At 41.5% G+C, this 22323-nt stretch overlaps 1 protein-coding gene across 6 annotated transcripts in view; it reads right to left on the bottom strand.

Moving 5' to 3' along the window:
• TTC7B (tetratricopeptide repeat domain 7B) overlaps positions 1 to 22323 on the bottom strand; it is a 294267-nt gene that overhangs the window by 225787 nt on the left and 46157 nt on the right. For all 6 annotated transcript variants that reach the window (XM_048852692.2, XM_048852696.2, XM_048852695.2 and 3 more), the window contains one exon: positions 14610 to 14740. In XM_048852692.2, the coding sequence (XP_048708649.2) occupies positions 14610 to 14740 (131 nt within the window). The remainder of the gene's footprint in view (positions 1 to 14609; positions 14741 to 22323) is intronic.

The following is a 22323-nucleotide window of genomic DNA, read 5'->3' on the forward strand; positions in this document are numbered from 1 at the left end:
AGGTGCCCTGATTAGCTTGCCTTAATTGATTCTAACAGCTTCTTGATTGGCTGCAGGTGTTCTAATCAGCCTGTCTTAATTGTCTCCAGAAGGTTCCTGATTGTTCTGGAACCTTCCCTTTTATCTTATCCAGGGAAAAGGGACCTACTTAGCCTAGGGCTAATATATCTGCCTTCTATTACTCTCCTGTAGCCATCTGGTCCAACCTGTCACAAGCCATATAAATAAGAAGAAAACAAAGAAAGAATAAGTGGGACCGCTGAACACTGAGGATGGAGTGGAGGTTAAGGATAATCTAGGCATGGCCCATTATTTCCTCATTCTTTAATTAGGCTAATGAGGACCTTAGGGATAATGGCAGGATGACAAATGGAAATGAGGCTATGGAGGTAGATATTACCACATCCTAGGTAGAAGCCAAACTCGAACAACTTAATGGGACTAAATCGGGGGGCCCAGATAATCTTCATCCAAGAATATTAAAGGAACTGGCACATGAAATTGCAAGCCCATTAGCAAGAATTTTTAATGAATCTGTAAACTCAGGGGTTGTACCGTATGACTGGATAATTGCTAACATAGTTCCTATTTTTAAGAAAGGAAATTAAAGTGATCCAGGTAACTACAGGCCTGCTAGTTTGACATCTGTAGTATGCAAGGTCTTGGAAAAAATTTTGAAGGAGAAAGCAGTTAAGGATATTGAGGTCAATGGTAACTGGGACAAAATACAACATGGTTTTACAGAAGGTAGATCATGCCAAACCAACCTGTTTGAGAAGGAAACATATTTTTTCGACAAAGGAAACGCCATGGATCTAATTTACCTCGATTTCAGTAAGGCATTTGATACGGTTCCACATGGGGAATTATTTAAATTGGAAAAGATGGGGATCAATATGAAAATTGAAAGATGGATAAGGAATTGGTTAAAGGGAAGACTACAACGGGTCCTACTGAAAAGTGAACTGTCACGCTGGAGGGAGGTTACTAGTGGAGTTCCTCAGGGATCAGTTTTGGGACCAATCTTTTTATTACTGACCTCAGCACAAAAAGTGGGAGTGTGCTAATAAAGTCTGTGGATGACATAAAGCTGGGAGGTATTGACAATACAGAGAAGGACTGGGATATCATACAGGAAGATCTGGATGACCTTGTAAACTGGAGTAATAGTAAATAGGATGAAATTTAATACTCAAAAGTGCAAGGTCATGCATTTAGGGATTAATAACAAGAATTTTAGTTATAAGCTGGGGACTCATCAGTTGGAAGTAACAGAGGAGGAGAAGGACCTCAGAGTATTGGTTGATCACAGGATGACTATGAGCCACCAATGTGACATGGCCGTGAGAAAAGCTAACGCGGTCTTGGGATGCATCAGGCGAGGTATTTCCAGTAGAGATAAAGAGGTGTCAGTACCATTATACAAGGCACTGATGAGACCTCATCTGGAATACTGTGTGCAGTTCTGGTCTCCCATGTTTAAGAAGGATGAATTCAAACTGGAACAGGTACAGAGAAGGGCTACTGGGATGATCTGAGGAATGGAAAACCTGTCTTATGAAAGGAGACTCAAAGAGCTTGGCTTATTTAGCCTAACCAAAAGAAGGCTGAGGGGAGATATGATTGCTTTCTATAAATATATCAGAGGGATAAATACCAGGGAGGGAGAGGAATTATTTAAGCTCAGTACCAACGTGGACACAAGAACAAATGGATATAAACTGGCCATCGGGAAGTTTAGACTTGAAATTAGACGAAGGTTTCTAACCATCAGAGGAGTGAAGTTCTGGAACAGCCTTCCAAGGGGAGCAGTGGGGGCAAAAGACATATCTGGCTTCAAGACTAAGCTTGATAAGTTTATGGAGGGGATGGAATTAATTGATCTTTGACTGTTAGCGGTAAAGATGCCCAGTGGCCTATGATGGGATGTTAGATGGGGTGGGATCTGAGTTACTACAGAGTATTCTTTCCTGGATGTCTGGCTGGTGAGTCTTGCCCACATGCTCAGGGTTTAGCTGATTGCCATATTTGAGGTCAGAAAGGAATTTTCCTCCAGGGTAGATTGGCAGAGGCCCCGGGGGGGGGGGGGTAGCCTTCCTCTGCAGCGTTGGGCACGGGTCACTTGCTGCAGGATTCTCTGCATCTTGAAGTCTCTAAACCATGATTTGAGGACTTCAATAGCTCAGACATAGGTTAGGGGTTTATTACAGGAGTGGGTGGGTGAGATTCTGTGGCCTGCGGTGTGCAGGAGGTCAAACTAGATGATCATAATGATCCCTTCTGACCTTAAAGTCTATGAGTCCTCCAAAACTTGATATCATCTGCAATCTTTGGAACTGTATTCTCTATGCCATTCTCCAAATAATTTATGAAGATAGTGAATAGAACCCAGGCCCTGCGGGATCTGTCCTTCCAGCCTGACTGTGAACCAGTAATAAAAGCTCTGAGTATGCTTTTCAAACCAGCTGTGCATCCATCTTATAGTAGGTTCATCTAGACTATATTTCTCTAGTTTGTTAATGAGAAGGTCACATGAGACAGTATCAAAAGCCCTACTGAAGTCAAGCTATATCACATGCACTGCTTCCCTCCATCCATAAGGCTTGTTACCCTGTTAAAGAAGCATATTAGGTTGGTTTGACATGACTTGTACTTGAAGAATCCAGGTTGACTGTTACTTATCTTATTATCTCCTAGGTCCTTAGATATTGATTGATTATTTGCTCCATTAGCTTTCTGGGTAGCAAAGTTAAGGTGACTGGTCTACAACTTCCTGGCTTGTTCTTATTCCCCATTTTATAGATTGGTACTATTTTTGCTCTTTTCCAGTCCTCTGGGATCACTCCCGTCCTCCATGAGTTCTCAAAAATAATCTCAAATGGCTCAGATAACTCTTCAGCCAATTCCTTAAATATTCTAGGATGTATTTCATCAGGCCCTTCTAACTTGACGACATCTAACTCATATCAGTAATTTTTAACTGAGAACATTCACTTTAATGTTCCATTGTTGTTTGCAGTGTTGTTGTAGCCGTGTTGGTCCCAGGATAGTACAGAGACAAGGTGAAGTAATATCTGTTATTGGACCAAGTTCTGTTGGTGTAAGGGACAAGCTTTTGACCTATATAGAGCTCTTTTTCAGGAGCTCCATACAGCTTGATAGCTTCTCTCTTTCATCAACAGAAGTTGGTCCAATAAAATATATTAACACACCCACCTTGTGTCTCTAATGTTTACTTTAGACATGCCAGAAGTGCACCCTTCTGGCAATCTATTAGCAAGCTAGTACGAAGGCCTTCCTTATCTCTGTGTCAAATTTCAGCACCAAGAAGTCATAGAATCATAGACTATCAGGATTGGAAGGGACCTAAGGAGGTCATCTAATCCAACCCCCTGCTCAAAGCAGGACCAATCCCCAAGTAAATCATCCCTGCCAGGGCTTTGTCAAGCCTGACATACCCTATAAAGGAACTGTATGCGAGAGAAATATTACCTTAAGCATTTTACTGTTGAGTCTAAGTTCCTATAATGTACCTCACTACATTATAAGATCACTATTGTATCTAAGTTCCTATAATGTAGCTTGATGAAAGATGAGCAGCTTCTCAGCTACTTCTGAGGGTTTCTGAGAAAGTGATCTATTTCACTGCACATTGCAACCAGTTACAAAACTAAATTTGGCAAACATCCATTACATTATTAAGACTAATTTTTAACTATGGTTTCCTGTGGCTACTGAACTGATTCAACACACACTCCAAGGTTTCTTCATCACATACATTTTACAAGAACATGTAGTTTCTTATCTTAGAGAATACAGGGAGACAAAGAAAAGATTAAGGGAAATACATATAATCTAAGTTCAAAGCAGAAAAGAAAACAAGTTCCTTATCAAAATGTATTTCAGGGAGAAAGGAAAACCAGGTCTCTCGGTTGGAATTGATAACAGGATAATTGGCAGTAGGATAAATGGCGTGATTCTGATCTCACTTTTGCTGGTTTTGCACTGATGTAACTCAAATGACTTTAGTGGTGGTGCTTCTGATTTATACCAGATGTAGATGGGATCAGAATCAGGCCCCCAAGATCTTTAATCTGTAGGAGCTGGTTCAGATACAGCGTGATTTAGTAATGACTTTCTAGATTCATAGAGTCTAAGACCAGAACAGACCACCACAATCATATAGTCTGACCACCTCCATACACAGGCCATAGATTTTTCCCTAGAAACTGGATTAAAGCATGTCTTTTTGAAAGATATCTAATCTCGTGAAAAAGACTCCAAGTGATGTTGAGTGCACCACCTTCCCTGATAAACCATAAATTAATTTCCTGAATGTTATGCATTTAAAATCTCAACCATTAATGTTCATTAACACACGTTTTATAGTAAGCTCTCTTATTCATTATTTATAACAAGGAAAAATACAAGAGAAAAATCCAGTTTAATTTCAACATGTGACATGCAATTAAAATATGGGCAACTAAAGAGACACATACCTTGGAACTTGCAGCTTGGTATTTAATTTAGCACTAAACTTTTAAGCATGTACCGGACTACATGTGAGCAGCATAAAGATCTTCAAACACTTAACAATTATTTCTAAACCAATTTTCTTTAAAACATGTTAACAGCACTTGATATCATTGATGTCTAAGTCCATGATCAGTTTCAGGTTTTAAAAAGAAAGCATTTGGGAGCTTTTCAACACAAAATGGGTCTGAATAATTTCTTCAATGCCTGAAAAACCTTTCACACACGTGCTGTAGGTATTTTGACATATTACTTCTGTGATTCATATAAGCCAATATAATAATACTTCTATTTCATCCTTGCTAAGCAGCTCTTTAATTCTGCTGAAGAAAACTGGTTTAAATTAATACTGCTATTAAAATAAAGATTAACATTTTTGCCTTGTTAAAGCAGTGCTACAAATGCTATCACCAGATTTTTTCAACTTGATGCTGGAAGCAATAATGGTTGTAGTGCACAGATGAACTGGAAGGAGTCATGTTACATGGTCTGACAGTGCATAACTTTTAGATTCACAGATTATATTGACCTCACTGCACTGACTAAGCAGTATTTACAGAGAATAACTGAAAAGGTAGCCAGCGAAAGCAGAAAATTTGGATTGAAGATCAGCATGGAGAAGACAAATTATGGCACTTGGAAAACAAAAGAAAGAGGTAAAGATCAAACTCAGAGACAAAGAACTACAAGTGGAAAAAACTGTTTACCTTGGAGGACTAATATCAAAGAATGGGAATAGTGAAGACAAAAAAAGAACAAATCAATCAGATTAGCTGCTACAGCATTTGGAAAGCTCTGAAATACCTGGAAGGCTCAAGACATTTAAATAAAAACAAAAATCAGTGTATATGAGACAACGGTCTTGGAAGTACTGCTATGTAGGTCAGAATGCTGGAGTAGGAGAAAAGCTGATGAATGAAAGATTTCGACTGCAGAAGTGAACTGGCTGATAGGAATACTGAGAGCGTCAAGACTGCAGAAGATTAAAAATGAAGAGATAAGAAAACAGCAAGGGCAAGAAATAATGCTGTTCCAGAAGATTCAAGGACAACAACTTCAATGGTTTGGACACATGGCAACAATGGACTTGGAAAAGATACCATACATGGCGATACATACCAGAGTCCATGCAACTAGAAATGGAGGAAGACGGAGAATGTGTTGGACAGATGCGGTCAAGAATGACAGAACAAAAAGGTTAAAGATGAACAAAGCCATGAAGCTGATACAAGAAAGAAAGAGTTAACAGACTTCATTCAGCCCAATCATTGCTATTGAGTTGATGGATGGGAATCAAAGAAAAGAGAAGACAAGTGCTAAACTAAAATATGTAAATGGAAATTATGTAATTAACTTATTCATAAAATGTATGTGTGCGCTAATTTAGGGGACTACTCTGGTTTGTGCACCTGTCAAAAGGAAATTTACATAGTCAAATATACAATGTTTATTAATTATAAAGAACAGACCCAATATATACATGTTATTTAGCATTTTGTGGGGCTGTTGTAATTTCATAGATCTCTCTTCTTTTTTAAATTTTCAGTGAAGTGTTAAGTATTCCTATAAAGTGACAGACTACTGTGGGAACAGATGTTCTTTTCACTGAACAGGGAACACATGGCAGTAGGTGTGTAGACATTCCTTACGTATTGCCTCACCAATATGCCTCATTTTTCACCAAAAAGAGTCACCCTTTAGGGTGGAAAGAGTATTCCAGTTTGATGACTGATAAATCCTGACACATTGTAAGACTGACAGTTAATGCCACTTCCAATATGGAAGTATGTCCACTAGGAACTGGACTGAGACTATTGGAAACCTTGGTGAAAATATGTTTCAGAGTAACAGCCGTGTTCGTCTGTATTCGCAAAAAGAAAAGGAGTACTTGTGGCACCTTAGAGACTAACCAATTTATTTGAGCATGAGCTTTCGTGAGCTACAGCTCACTTCATCGGATGCATATCGTGGAAACAGACATTAAATGATGATAAATTCCAGACACTACCAACTGAGAATGGATTCAAACATTTTAGAGATAAATCCAATTACAAAAAGTGGTGGGTACATACCATTACTTAAAATCATCTCTAGCAAACCCTCTTTTAATAATTCATAATGTTTTTAATATGAATCATTTCAATCAATATTATTGCTTTGGCTCTGCAGAAAAACTTACTATGGTAGCACGTAGCCTTTTCCCCTCTTGCAACAATGTCTACAGAAAATGAGTGCAATTAAAGTAGATATCTGATTATTATTGTCCATTAGATTTATTATGGTAGGGGCCAACTGAGAAAGGAGCCCCACTGTACAGAGCGTTATACAAACAGGCTGACAGACAGAAAATCTTAGGATGGGTTTACTTAGGAGGGGATTTGCTAAACGGAAAGAAAGGAAGGTAGCGGGGACACTGATGGGAGGAAGGGGGACAAGGCAGTGGATAACAGGCAAGGGGAGAAGGAGAAGGGTATGAAGGGCAAGTGTAGGCTGAAGTGAAGAGACATAGATTTTTTTAATTCAGAAGCTCAAATCCTTACACAAATAAACAATGGTTATAACTGCAAGATTTTCCCCATATTTCAAAACTGGGAAACTGTGGCACAGAGAGGTACAGGGACTTGCCCCAGGTCACTGAGGAAATCTGGGAATAGAACTCAGATTTCCCAACTCTTGGTAATGTGCTTCAACCTGCTTGCTTATGTTTTCTCTTCTACTAAGGAGGCTCTGAAATGCCAGCTTTGATTAAAAATTTTCAACACATTTTATTACTCAAACAAGGAAAAAGTGCTTTTCACCATATTAGTTCTGAGGTTATTGTGTTGATTAAATTCAGTTATGTACAGATGTCCCTTAGGTGAAAATCCAAGCAACATTTTAACTTCATAAAAATCATATAATATAGCAATGGACCAAAACAACCAATCAATTCAGATTTGTCAAGCGCAAAGGACATCTCTTCATGCAGCACACAATCAAAATTAACTGTATCTGAAGGTTTGTCAACAGGAAAGCAAAATCTCCATTAGGAAGAAAGAGAAGGCAATTGCTAAACAAATTGGTGCAGCCCCTTTCCGGTTTTAGGAAGTGTATTTGTAGTGTGTATTATGTAAGTCACATAGCTATAACCTTGACCTAGTGTTACTTCTAGAGACTCAGCACTCCCAAAATATCAAATGAAGAAGTGCTGATTAGTACATAAAATAATGTTACATTACTTTTCAACTGGCATGACCAAATAGATGAGTCGTCAATAACAGTTTTGAATTCAAGCAAATAACGAGAATTTCCATTCTGACACTGCCTATGCAGCATAAAGAAGGTACGGTTTGTTAGTTATTGCACACAGAGTGGATAGCTTCATGTGACAAAGAAAGGCACCATATGGGGAGTTATTAATTTGTAGTTCTAAAATATCTTTTAGTAATACAAAAGTACTATAGCACTACTATGAGCTCTTTCTGGGTTAGACAACTATTTACTTTTGAAATGCTGAAGCTATTCCTGGGGCAAGTTAAACAGATGTTTAGGTAAAGAGTATATGGCACTTTTAATTCCAAATTTGTAATGTAACATTTACACAGAACTCTGTATGCTTTGTGTTCTTCATCAACAAGACTGCAGGAAACATTCGGCACAAAAATAAGTTTAAGCTTTTCTTTTTCTTTCACCTTTCCCAGTATGTGAAATCCTGTGGCAAGTTCCCATTTACTAACCAGTGGTATTTCACTGATGCCTTTAGTCCCTAGCACAAAAGAAAATATTTTTTTTTAAATGAAAATCAATATATATCCTGGAATTTTTCATTTCAGCTTTGCAGTTCACCTTTAAATGACATCCTTCACGTCCTATTGATTATATATGAAGAAGTTACAGACATGGTCATGTGGCTGGACACTGACCAGACTACTGTGTTTTGATCCCAATCCTGGACCTGTGTAATCTTAAGATTCCCTTGGTCTGAGCAGGGTCCAGTAATCTCTCTTCTTTAGCCTCTCTGGCACACATTCTGGGTATAGCTCTTCTGTTACCCCTTCTGGAAGTGGGATGTCCTGGTAAAGGTGTCCTAGGGCCCCCAGAACCAGTGCTGACTACACACACCCCAAGACACCCCAGTGGCTTATGCACACACTCTCTCATAACTCCAACTTTCTTGGCATTCTGGTTTATAGTTGTCCCCTAAGGGACATCTCACAGTTGAAGCACAAAGACTTTGCAAAAGGATTTCTAAACACCATCACACTTTACTTTAGACAGCAGAAGAGACAGAGATCTAGGCAAACAATAAAATATCTGTAGGCTACTCCTTGCCTCGCTTTCCTTACCAGTCTGGAGTATATTTAGCAGAATACTCTGACTAAATTCTAAGGGAGTCTAGGATCCCTCCTCTCCAGTACATGGCTTCTCCCCAGGAACTTGGAATCTTGATCTCTGACCTCTGCAGATCTCTGACCATCCTTCTACCCTCTAAAATGGCCAATGAGAGAACCTTCCTTTTTTAATTTCCAGCCCTCTTTGTCAGATGATCCCTATGAAAGCCTCAACTCTCTCCAGTCAGATGATCAGTTGCCTGGTTACTAGCACACCTGGGAGGTTCTTCTGGGCAGTAGCCAGCTCACTAACATACGATGTCTCCATTTGCATTTGCCATCAAGGTTTAATGACGCTCCACTGTTAGTTCTTTGTCAACATCTCTTGATTTTCAGACTAAGATGGAGGTAAAAAGCAGACAGCAGAAAAGTCAGACCAGTCTTACAATCAACATGAAGTTTGTAGTTTAATATCGATGCATAATGAGTCCACATCAATCAGAATTCATGAACTGTACATAGATTCACCAAATCATTACAGAAGGTAACAGTAACATCAAGACTGGTACAGTGCTAATTTCTTGATGGTTTTGCTTGAGCAATGAAAGAAGAAACAAAACTTCTGTTAATGCAGCAAGACCTTGTGAAATTCAATAAACCAGTTTTATTGGTAAAATTTTTGGCCTATCACCTACAACACTCTTTATTTGTAAACGGTGCACCAGAGAGACTATAGCTATGTAACCTTTGTAGAGAGTGACACTCAGTTACCTCTGAAGGCTTGTCTACACAAAAGTTATACCATTTTAACTATACAGTAGAACCTCAGTTGCAAACACATTGGGAATGGAGGTTGTTCGTAACTTGTAATATTTGTAACTCTGAACAAAACATTATGTTTGTTCTTTTAAAAGTTTACAACTGAACATTGAATTAATACAGCTTTGAAACTTTACTATGCAGAAGAAAAATGCTGCTTTCCCTTTTTTTTTTTTTTTTTAAAGTAGTTTAAGTTTAACACAGCACTGTATTTGCTTTTTTCTTTCGTTTTTGGTCTCTGGTGCTGCCTGACTGTGTACTTCCGGTTCCAAATGAGGTGTGATTGACTGGTCAGTTCGTCACTCTGGGGGTCATAACTCTGAGGTTCTACTATACTAGAATAGTTAAAGTATTACAACCCTGCTAGTATAAGCAGAGTTATACCAGAATAAAGCACCTTTATACCAGTACAGCTTTTCCCTTACAGGAAGGGGAATAAGCTATACCAATATACAGTACCTTTATCTCAGTATACCTGAATCCAAATTAGGAGTTCTACCAATATAACTACTTTGGTTAAAAAACAAAACAAAATCCATTAATTAAAGTAATTATACCAGTACAAACACTGTGCATAGGCCTGGCCAAAGAGGTAAATCTTATAGAGGCTTTCCCAAACTCTGTATGCATGGCTGGTAAGAGACTTGCATTTTGTGCATCAGTCTGGAATATGCCCCTCACCCCAAGGCAAAACAGATACCAAGTATATTCCTTCATAATGGACACTATGGCATTGGAGGAGGGGCACATCTTGAAACTAACAGATTAGGAATTTGGCCAGTTTACTAAAGCCTACAACAGTGCAGAAAGGGTTCAACAGAGGTTTAGGAAAAACAAAGTGCCCAACTGAGCTAAACATTCTTAACACTAACTATACTTGCATACAAAAATGGTAAATTTTTGCAAAAGTGAATTAAGAGAGGCAGGGATCCTGCCTTCCCAGAATGTCCAGCTTGATATCTATTGCATGCTGTTGGAACACAATCATTTGAGGTTGTGACCCTTAGATACACATTTAGGTAGGACAGCACAAAGACATAAGCAGGTTGTGCATAGGGCCCCAATGGAGAACTCTACACAAAAGTTCGTAAGAACGTAAGAATGGTCATACTGGTTCAGATCGATGGTCCATCTAGCCCAGTATCCTGTCTTCTGGTATTGGACACTACCAGACGTTTCAGAGGGAATTAATAGAAGAGGTAATTATCAAGTAATCCATCCCCTGTTGTCCAGTCCCAGCTTGTGGCAATCATAGGCTAGGGACACCCAGAGTGTGGAGTTGAACCTCTGACCATCTTGGCTAACAGCCATTGATGGACCTATCCTCCAGGACCTTATCTAATTCTTTATTGAACCCCGTTATAATTTTGGCCTTCATAACATCTACTGGCAATGAGTTCCAAAGGTTTACTGTGCGTTGTGAGAAGAAGTACTTCCTTTCATTTGTTTTAAACTTGCTGCCTGTTAATTTAATTGGATGACCCCTGGTTCTTCTGTTATGTGAAGGAGTAAATATCCCTTCCTTATTCACTTTCTCCACACCATTCATGATTTTATAGACCTCTGTCATATCCCCCCATAGTCATCTCTTTTCCAAGCTGAAAAGTCACAGTCTTTATAATCTCTCCTCATATGGAAGCTGTTCCAATAATTTTTGTTGCCCTTCTCTGTACCTTTTCCAGGTACAATTTTTTTTTTTTTTGAGACAGGTAGATCAGAACTGCACACATTATTCAAGATGTGGGTCTACCATGGATTTATATAGTGACATTATGATATGACTGTCTTATTATCTATCCTTTTCCTAATGGCTCCTAACTTTGTTAGCTTTTTTTTTTTTTTTGATTGCTGCTGCACATTCAGTGGACATTTTTAGAGAACTATCCACAATTCCAAGATCTCTGTCTTGAGTGGTAACAACTAAGTTAGATTCCATCATTTTGTATGTATAGTGGGGATTATGTTTTCCAATGTGCATTACTCTGAATTTATCAACACTGAATTTCATCTGCCATTTTGTTGCCCAGTAACCCAGTTTTGTGAGATTCCTTTGGAACTCTTCGCAATCTGGTTTGGACTTAACTATCTTGAGTAATTTTGTATCATCTGCAAACTTTGCCACTTGACTGTTTACCCCTTTTTATGAATATGCTGAACAGTACTGACCCCAGTACAGATCCTTAGGGGACACTTCTATTTACCTCTCTCCATTCTGAAAACTGATAATTTATTCATACACTTTGTTTCCTGTCTTTTAACCAGTTACTGATACATGAGAGGACTTTCCCTCTTATCCGATGACTGCTTACTTTGATAATAGTCTTTGGTGAGGGACCACGTCAAAGGCTTTCTGAAAGTCCAAGTACACTATATCACCCTTGTCCACATAACTGTTGACCCCCTCAAAGAATTCTAATAGTTTAGTGAGGTATGACTCCCCTTTACAAAAGCCATGTTGACTCTTCACCCAACAAATCACATTAATCTATGTGTCTGATAATTCTGTTCTTTACTACAGTTCCAACCAATTTGCCTGGTACTGAAGTTGGGTTTACTGGCCTGTAATTGCCAGCATCACTTTTGGAGCCTTTTTTAAAAATTGGCACCACATTAATTATACCACAGACATCAGTACAGAAGCTTATTTAAAGGATAGATTACATACCACTTAGTAGTTCTGCTATTTCATATTTGAATTCATTCAGAACTCGAGTGAACACCATCTGGTCCTGGTAACTTATTACTGATTAGTTTACCAATTTGTTCCAAACCCTCCTCTAATGACACCTAAATTTGGGACAGTTCCTCAGATTTGCCACCTAAAAAGAATGGGTCAGGTATGAGAATCTCCCTGACGTACTCGGCAGCGAAGACCAATGCAAACAAATTTGTTTAGCTTCTCCACAATAGCCTTATCTTCCTTGATTGCTCCTTTAGCACCTTCATTGTCCAGTCGCCCCACTGACTCTTTTGCAAGCTTCCTGCTTCTGATGTACTTAAATTTTTTTGCTGTCTGTTTTTGAGTCTTTTGCTACTTGCTCTTCAAATGCTCTTTCAGCCTGCTTAATTATACTTTTACATTTGACTTGCCAGAGTTTATGCTCCTCTCTATTCTCCTCGGTAGGATATGACTTCCAATTTTTAAAGGATGCCTTTTGGCCTCTAACTGCTTCTTTTACTTTGCTATTTAGCTATGTTGGCACTTTTTTGATCTTCTTACTAGTTTTTTTAATTTGGGGTATACATTTAATTTGAATCTCTAATATGGTGTTTTTAAAAAGTTTCCATGCAGCTTGCAAGCATTTTACTTTTGTGACTGTTCCTTTTAAATTTCCACATCACTAGCTTCCTCATTTTTGTGTAGTTCCCCTTTCTGAAGTTACTGCTACTGTAGTTGGCTTCTTTGGTATTCCCCCACAGACAAGGATTTTAAATTGAATAATATTACAGATACTATTACTGAGTGGTTCAGCTATGTGCATCACAGACTGTGGGATCCATGCAGGCAACGCTTGAAGAACATTCACTTATAATTAAACAGTGCTGTATAAGCCTATTACATTTACTCAAAATGTTCTGGTGTCAAACACACATGAATTTACTTTAATATTTCCACTTGCTGTTTAATTTTTCCTTTGCTAAAAGCGATAACCCACACTCAAGTTCAGAGACTGGTAGAACTACATTACAAAAGAAAACTGCTATTTAAACAGAATTCTAATTGTTTAACAAATTAACCTAATTTATTGAAATCAAATCAAGGTACATTTACTAGTAAAATGTCAACAATTACCGCAAATAAATTATGATTTAACTTAACACCAAGGTCACAGATTTTTAGCAATGACCAAAGTTTATCTTGATTACATCTCAGCACAGTGAGTGTAGTATATCAGAAACACTGTTCTGATACACTACTGCCTGCAGTGTATCAGAAACACAGTTTGCTCTAAATTTGGTTAACGAATTCTATGTCTACACTAAGCCTCTGGAAGCATAACTTATGTCACTCAGGGGTGTGAATAAACCACCCCCCCAGAGCGACATAAGTTATACTGACATAAGTGCTCGTGTGCACAATGCTAAGTTGGTGGGAGAGCTTCTCCCACTGACACAGCTTCTGCCATTCGCAGAGGTAGTTTTATTATATCGACAGGAGAGCCTTCTCCCGCCAGTATGGAGTGTCTGCACCAGACACCCTGCAGTGGTGAAGCTACATCGGTACAGCTGCACCACTGTAAGTGTAGACATGCCCTTAATAACCTTACGCTTTTTCACTTGTTCCTCATTTTGCTTGAAGAATTTTTCTGTCCTACATTATTAGGAAAAATAATAGTTACAAATAGAAAAATAGAAGTTACACGCATGTCTTTCATTGTCCCTGAATAATGTCTATAAAATGAAATGAACATATGATCTTCAAATGTTATTTTAGCTGTCCCACGGGCATGACATGCATCTTGCTGATAGATACAACACTATTTTAGGATCTTTTCCACCAGCACACTTTATGGATTGGAAGGGAAATGAACAACTGTGGTGAAATCCTGGCTCCAATTTCAAAGTCACTGGAAATTTTGCTATTGACCTCAATCGAGCCAGAATTTCACTTTTGATATTTACAGGCATGGGTTTACTTCATTCTTGTTGTTTTTTTAAACTAAACAAATAAACCCATTTGTAGAATCATGGGGACAACAAGGTTTTCTGTGTATCCTTTTCACCATCATGTCTATGAGAAAATAGAACTCGGAACATTCTGTGTTGGTTGAATACCAAGTTATCTGATCACATTAATGAAAGATACACCGTGTAACCTAGTCTCTCTCAGTCCTCAGAAGGTTTCATGTGGAAACACTATAGGTGCTGCTGTTCTATGGATGACTGCAAGCTGTTGTGTAATAAATAAGATCAGTTGTTTCAACTGGTCAGATTATCCCATCTTACCCTTTCTATTTCCTGAAGGTACAGAAGGGCAATATCTCCAGCCTTCTCGTAGCACGTAATGATTTCTTGTTCACGGTCCGTGTAGAGGTTACTAGTTGAAGAGGAAATTGGCAACTTCTCTAGACAAAGACCTGAAAATAAAACACAGTTTTAAAAGAGTTAAAACAATAGTCCTTAGGTTAAAACAATAGTCCTGTTTGGGAACCATGCTAAGCTAGCCTCTGGCAACGTTAGAGGAGGAGAACAACAAAAACGACTAAAGCATCGTGCTCCTGAACAGTATATAGCACCGAGACTACCACCCACACCTATTTCCCATTTACCATGGCCCCTTTAAGAACTCATTCATTTCTAGTTGCCTTCTCAGCCCCAAATCCTTTAATTCACTCTTCACCAAGATGTCACCAGAGTTTGTCACAAAAACAACTCAGAAGTCCCAAAACAAACACAAAGATGTCCAGTGGTTCCAGCTCCCCACAGCTGCCAGTTTCCTGGGCTTCCCTTTTCTTACTGCCAGGCCTCATGCTTCCAGCAGTCCCCAGCTACATCTCTCAATTCCACACTCCCTGTTGCCTTTTATATGAATCATCTGATTCCTCTCATGTGGGGTCATCCTGTAACGAGGACTGGCGAAGCCTCAGGCACACAACGGCAACCCACCCTATTACATACCCACCCCCACACCGCCTTCAGAACCATGCTGCTCTCTCCTGTGTCCCCTGGAAAAAAACAACCCCTCTCTATTTCCCCCACTTTTCCTCTGTCACCAGCCCCGTGATGTCCAGGTCCATACAGTTTCCAGCTCTCCGCCATCCTGAATTCACTAACCATGACATGCAGGCGATCTTGCCCCTCAAAGGCTACCTGGCGTTTATTAATTCACTGCTACCAGGTACCCTATGGAGGAGCTTGGGCTACCCCATTTCCCTTCTTATCCTATGGGTCATCATTTGGGTGCCTGTCACCTCTCAGAAGAGTACAGTCCAGCACGTACCACCTAAATGCTATGACAAGGTCTGGGTTCCTCCTTCCTCTATTCTGGACCCTACTTGGATTTCCCCTACATCCCAGACCAGCACCTGTCCCCCAAGACTCCTTTCTGTCTGGAGCAAATGCAGCTCTGAGGTTTGTTCATCCTCAGCTTCCTTTGTTTCACCGTTTCAGATACGAGGCCCGAAGCTTCTCCCTGATCTACAGAGTGGGTCAGAACCTCCAGCTCTACTGGTCCTCCTCCCAATATGGAGAGTTCACCAATCCCTGCTGGCAAAGTGTGTACTATGCTGCCCCTCTCTGGACTGCCTGGGATGCTAATTCCCAGTCCTGGTGAAAACTGTTCTTCCCTATTTTCCTCAAATTGTGGTCGTCCCGTCCCTTCCCCACTGCCGTACCAATCCATATGAGGGCAAGTCTTCTGCTTATGCCCTCTTCTCCCACACTGAAAACAAAGCTCTGGAGGTCTTATCCCTCCCCTCAGCAGAAATAGCCTCTTTGGAGGGGACCTCAACTACCTTGCCTGACTAAAATAGCAACCCACAAAGTCACACTCCGTGAGGGGGCAGTTTTTTCTGGATGTACCCCACTTGCCTGCAGCAGAAGCACACCACTGGTAACTCTAACATCACTCCTCTGAAACTTTGCCCCTTGGTGACAATAAGGGATTAGAAGCTGTTCTTTTATAGCATGATGGTCCAGGTTAGCCCCCACTCCTTCCCTCTGTTGACTTCTCTGCCCTTGGGGTAGCCTGGGTGCTGGCTTCCTGTCAATATCAGACTGCTGAGCTGGACCAACAGTGCCTATGGGGCTGGTCCTCTTACAGAAACAGCTCTACCCTCAACTTCTGTTGGTAACCCAAACTGATCTAAGATGGCTGCTTTTAGATCAGGGTATGAGCTTGACAGGATATCATTCACGGCTCTATATGACACTTGGGACTCCCCTGTTAAAAAAAGGTGGTCTGGAAGCCTAGGTGGATTCTTCCCAACCAGCAACCCACTAAGAAGTGCAGAGAAACTTCCACATCATCTCCCAAACCTAAAATTCCCTCTAAGCTGCGCAGCCACACAGCAGGCTATCAAGGACCATGCAGGCAGGAGAGGAGCCTCCTCCCCTGGCCCCAGTCCCGGAGCTGCCGCAGCCAGGGAGAACTGCCTCTTCCCCCAGGACTCAGCTTCTGTGGCAAAAGTGGGCTAGGGGGAGTCCTCTCTCCCTGCCGCAGCTGTAGGGCAGCCTGCACCCCAAACCCCTCATCCCCAGCTCCACCCCAGCGCCCTCACCCTCCGCACCCCAACCCCCTGCCTCAGCCCTGAGCCCCCTCCTGCATCCCAAACCCCTCATCCCTGGCCTCTCCCCAGTGCCCGCACCCCCAGCCAGAGCCATTGCAGCTCCTGCCACTGTTGTTGGAAGACAAACTGTACTTCCTGCGATTTCTGTTGGTTTTGTGCAGGAGGAGAATCTGAGTTTTCTACTGCTGCTTTGCTAACAGGAGGACAAACTCTTTCATCTTCTCCTTCTTTAGGTTGCTCCTTCTAGGACTACTTCCCTCCTTGGTAGCAGAGGGTTCAGAGATCCCGCTAACAACCTGGCATAACACCATGACTACGATCCTGATTCTATTTCCCCTTCAAGAACTCAGTTTCCAGTCCCTTTCTCAGACTAAAATCCTTTAATTCCATCTTCACCAAGCTGGCAATAGAGTTTGTCACAAAAACAACTGAAAAGTCTCAAAACAAACGCAAAAGATTTCCCTCAGTTCCAGCTCCATACCCCCCTGTTTTCTGGGCTTCCCTTAGCTTACTGCCAGGCCTCATGCCTCTGGCAGTCCCAACTACTTCTCTCTGTTGCACACCCTGCAGCTTCCTGTAGCCTTTTCTACATGAAGCTCCTGATTCCTCTCAACTGGGCTAATTTTGTAATGAGGGCTGGATTAGCCCCAGGCTCTCCAGCCCAAGTGCAAGCCACCCTGTTATAAGTATACTGTAGCATCTACTGCAGTAAATAACTCAGCAGAAGCAAGTTTCAGTATTTTTGTAAATATATGATGTATTGTCATAAATGAAGAGGGAAGGGTAACCACCTTTCTGTATACAGTGCTATAAAACACCTCCTGGCCAGAGGCAAAATCCTTTCACCTGTAAATGGTTAAGAAGCTAAGGTAACCTTGCCGACACCTGACCCAAAATGGCCAATGAGGGGACAAGAGTCTTTCAAATCTGGAGGGGGGGGGAGGCTTTTGTCTGTCTGTCTTTGTCAGGAACAGATCAAGGATGCAAGCCTCCAACTCCTGTAACGTTAGTAAGTAAACTAGCTAGAAAATGCATTAGATTTTCTTTTGTTTTTTGGCTTGTAAATATCGCTGTGCTGGAGGGAATGTGTATTCCTGTTTTTGTGTCTTTTTGTAACTTAAGGTTTTGCCTAGAGGGATTCTCTCTGTTTTGAATTGGATTACCCTGTAAGGTATTTACCATCCTGATTTTACAGAGGTGATTCTTTTACCTTTTCTTTAAATAAAATTCTTCTTTTAAGAACCTGATTGATTTTTCATTGTTCTTAAGATCCAAGGATTTGGGTCTATGTTCACCCGTACCAATTGATGAGGATATTATTATCAAGCCTTCCCCAGGAAAGGGGGTGTAGGGCTTGGGGGACTATTTTGGGGGAAGACGTCTCCAAGTGAGCTCTTTCCCTGTTCTTTGTTTAAATCGCTTGGTGGTGGCAGTGTTATCAGGTTTCTAACCTAAGCTGGTTCCCAAGGCAAGAAAGGAATCTGTGCCTTGGGGAAGTTTTAACCTAAGCTGGTAAGAATAAGCTTAGGGAGTCGTTCATGCAGGTCCCCACATCTGTAGTCTAGTGTTCAGAGTGGGGAAGGAACCTTGACATGGTGGCAGAACGGTGGGATCATTTTGAACCAGAAGCACAGCAGGATATTAAAAGGTTTTGTAAGAGGTGATTAAGATGGTAAGATGTCCGGTTTTGTGAGGTGTGCCAAAGAGTGGGAAAACCCCAAGACCAGGTCAAAGGCCCTCTTCAGCCACTCCCCATCACTGAGGTTCCATTTCAGCGAGTAGCTGTGGCATTCTGGGTCCTTTTCCGAAAAAGACACCTAGAGAAAAGCAGTACAAACTGACTTTCATGGATTTTGCCACCTGATGGCCGGAAGCAGTAGCTCTAAGCAACACCAGGGCTAAAAGTGTGTGCCAGGCACTAACAGACATTTTTGCCAGGGTAGCTTAGCCCTCCGACATCCTTACAGATGCAGGAATTAATTTCCTGGCAGGAACCATGGAAAGCTCATGGGGTGAATCACTTGGTTGCCACCCCTTACCACCATCAAACAAATGGCCTGGTGGAGAAGTTTAAGGGAACTTTTGGGGCCATGATATGTAAATTCGTAAATGAGCACTCCAATGATTGGGACCTAGTATTGCAGCAGTTGCTCTTTTCCTTACAGAGCTGTACCACATCCCAGTTTAGGGTTTTCACCATTTGAATTGTATATGGCCGCGAGGTTAAGGGGGCCATTACAGTTGGTGAAGCAGCAATGGGAGGGGTTTACACCTTCTCCAGGAACTAACATTCTGGACTTTGTAACCAACCTACAAAACACCCTCCGAACCTCTTTAGCCCTTGCTAAAGAAAACCTAAAAGATGCTCAAGAAGAGCAAAAAGACTGGTATGATAAACATGCCAGAGAGTGGTCCTTCAAAGTAGGGAACCAGGTCAAGGTCTTAAAGGCGCTCCAGGCCCATAAAATGGAAGCGTCATGGGAAGGGTCATTCAAGGTCCAAGAGCGCCTGGGAGCTGTTAATTATCTCATAGCATTTCCCAAATCAAACTGAAAGGCTAAGGTGTACCATATTAATTCTCTAAAGCCCTTTTATTCCAGAGAATTAAAGGTTTGTCAGTTTACAGCCCAGGGAGGAGATGACGCTGAGTGGCCTGAAAATGTCTACTACAAAGGGAAAAGTACTGGTGGCGTGGAAGAGGTGAACCTCTCCATGACCCTTGGGCGTATGCAGCGACAGCAGATCAAGGAGCTGTGCACAAGCTACGTGTCGAAATTCTCAGCCACCCCAGGACTGACTGAACAGGCATTCCACTCCATTGACATAGGTAATGCTCACCCAATTAGAGCCCAATCTTACAGGGCGTCTCCTCAAGCTAAAACTGCTATAGAATGGGAGATCCAGGATATGCTACAGATAGGTATAATCAGCCCCTCTGGCAGTGCACGGGCATCTCCAGTGGTTCTAGTTCCCAAACCAGATGGGGAGATATGTTTTTGCATGGGCTACCATAAGCTAAATGCTGTAACTCGCCCAGACAATTATCCAATGCCATGCACAGATGAACTATTGGAGAAACTGGGACGGGCCCAGTTCATCTCTACCTTGGACTTAACCCAGGGGTACTGGCAGGTACCGCTAGATGAATCCGCCAAGGAAAGGTCAGCCTTCATCACACGTGTCGGGCTGTATGAATTAATGTGCTCCCTTTCGGGCTGCAGAATGCACCCACCACCTTCCAAACATTTGTAGATGGTCTCCTAGTGGGATTGGGAGAATATGCAGTCGCCTACCTTGACGACGTGGCCATATTATTGGATTCCTGGGCAGAACACCTGGAACATCTATGAAAAGTCATCGAGCACATAAGGGAGGCAGGACTAACTGTTAAGGCTAAGAAGTGTCAAATAGGCCTAAACAGAGTGACTTACCTTGGACACCAGTTGAGTCAAGGAACTATCAACCCCCTACAGGCCAAAGTGGATGCTATCCAAAAGTGGCCTGTCCCAAAGTCAAAGAAACAGGTCCAATCCTTCTTAGGCTTGGCCGGATATTACAGGCGATTTGTACCGCAATACAGCCAAATCGCCACCCCACTGACAGACCTAACCAAAAAGAAACAGCCAAATGCAATTCAGTGGACTGAAAAGTGTCAGAAGGCCTTTAACCAGCTTAAAGCGACACTCATGTCTGATCCTGTGCTAAGGGCCCCAGACTTTGACAAACCGTTCCTAGTAACCACAGATGCGGAAGCAGTCTTAATGCAGGAAGGACCGAATCAAGAATTCCATCCTGTCATGTTTTTCAGCAAGAAGCTGTCTGAGAGGGAAAGCCACTGGTCAATCAGTGAAAAGGAACGTTATGCCATTGTCTACACTCTGGAAAAGCTACGCCCATACGTTTGTCGATGGCATTTCCACCTTCAAACCGACCATGCTGTGCTACAGTGGCTTCATACTGCCAAGGGAAATAACAAAAAACTTCTTCAGTGGAGTTTAGCTCTCCAAGATTTTGATTTTGACACACACAACACATTTCAGGAGTTTCTAACAAAGTGGCTGATGCACTCTCCTGTGAAAGTTTCCCAGAATCAAGTGGTTAAAATCGTCCTTGAGATGTGGAAAATATTAATCATAGAATCACAGAATATCAGGTTTGGAAGGGACCTCAGAAGGTCATCTAGTCCAACCCCCTTCTGAAAGCAGGACCACTCCCCAATTTTTGTCCCATATCCCTAAATGGCCCCCTCAAGGATTGAATTCACAACCCTGGGTTCAGCAGGCCAAAGCTCAAACCACTGAGCTATCCCTCCCCTTCTCCCCTCCCCCCCGGAGTTGGGATAGCTCAGTGGTCTTTATATAGTTAGTAGTATATTTACAGACGCATGTGTCTTATTAAGACTGTTTTCTCCTAGAGCTCCAGGAAGAAATCACAGCCAGTGTTTCACCCTATCTGTGATTTGGGGGGCGTGTCATAAATATAAAGGGAAGGGTAACCATCCTTCTGTGTAAAGTGCTATAAAATCCCTCCTGGCCAGAGGCAAAATCCTTTCACCTGTAAACGGTTAAGAAGCTAAGGTAACCTTGCTGACACCTGACCCAAAATGGCCAATGAGGGGACAAGAGTCTTTCAAATCTGGAGGGGGGGGGAGGCTTTTGTCTGTCTGTCTTTGTCAGGAACAGATCAAGGATGCAAGCCTCCAACTCCTGTAAAGTTAGTAAGTAATCTAGCTAGAAAATGCGTTAGATTTTCTTTTGTTTTTTGACTTGTAAATTCGCTGTGCTGGAGGGAATGTGTATTCCTGTTTTTGTGTCTTTTTGTAACTTAAGGTTTTGCCTAGAGGGATTCTCTATGTTTTGAATTGGATTACCCTGTAAGGTATTTACCATCCTGATTTTACAGAGGTGATTCTTTTACCTTTTCTTTAAATAAAATTCTTCTTTTAAGAACCTGATTGATTTTTCATTGTTCTTAAGATCCAAGGGTTTGGGTCTGTGTTCACCCGTACCAATTGGTGAGGATATTATTATCAAGCCTTCCCCAGGAAAGGGGGTGTAGGGCTTGGGGGACTATTTTGGGGGAAGACGTCTCCAAGTGGGCTCTTTCCCTGTTCTTTGTTTAAATCGCTTGGTGGTGGCAGCGTATCAGGTTTCTAACCTAAGCTGGTTCCCAAGACAAGAAAGGAATCTGTGCCTTGGGGAAGTTTTAACCTAGGCTGGTAAGAATAAGCTTAGGGAGTCTTTCATGCAGGTCCCCACATCTGTACCCCAGAGTTCAGAAGGAACCTTGACATGTATCATGACAGCCTAGTGCAAAAGCATCCTTTTCCAGTATTTAAGTTATTCAACAGACAATATCCTCTGCCCAGAAGCCACCACAGTAGCCAAAGTAAGGTGAAATGCTCAAGCTAATGGTTTCTCAATTTAAATGTC

Source organism: Caretta caretta, chromosome 6 (genome assembly GCF_965140235.1).
Source record: "Caretta caretta isolate rCarCar2 chromosome 6, rCarCar1.hap1, whole genome shotgun sequence".
Lineage (NCBI taxonomy): Eukaryota > Metazoa > Chordata > Testudines > Cheloniidae > Caretta > Caretta caretta.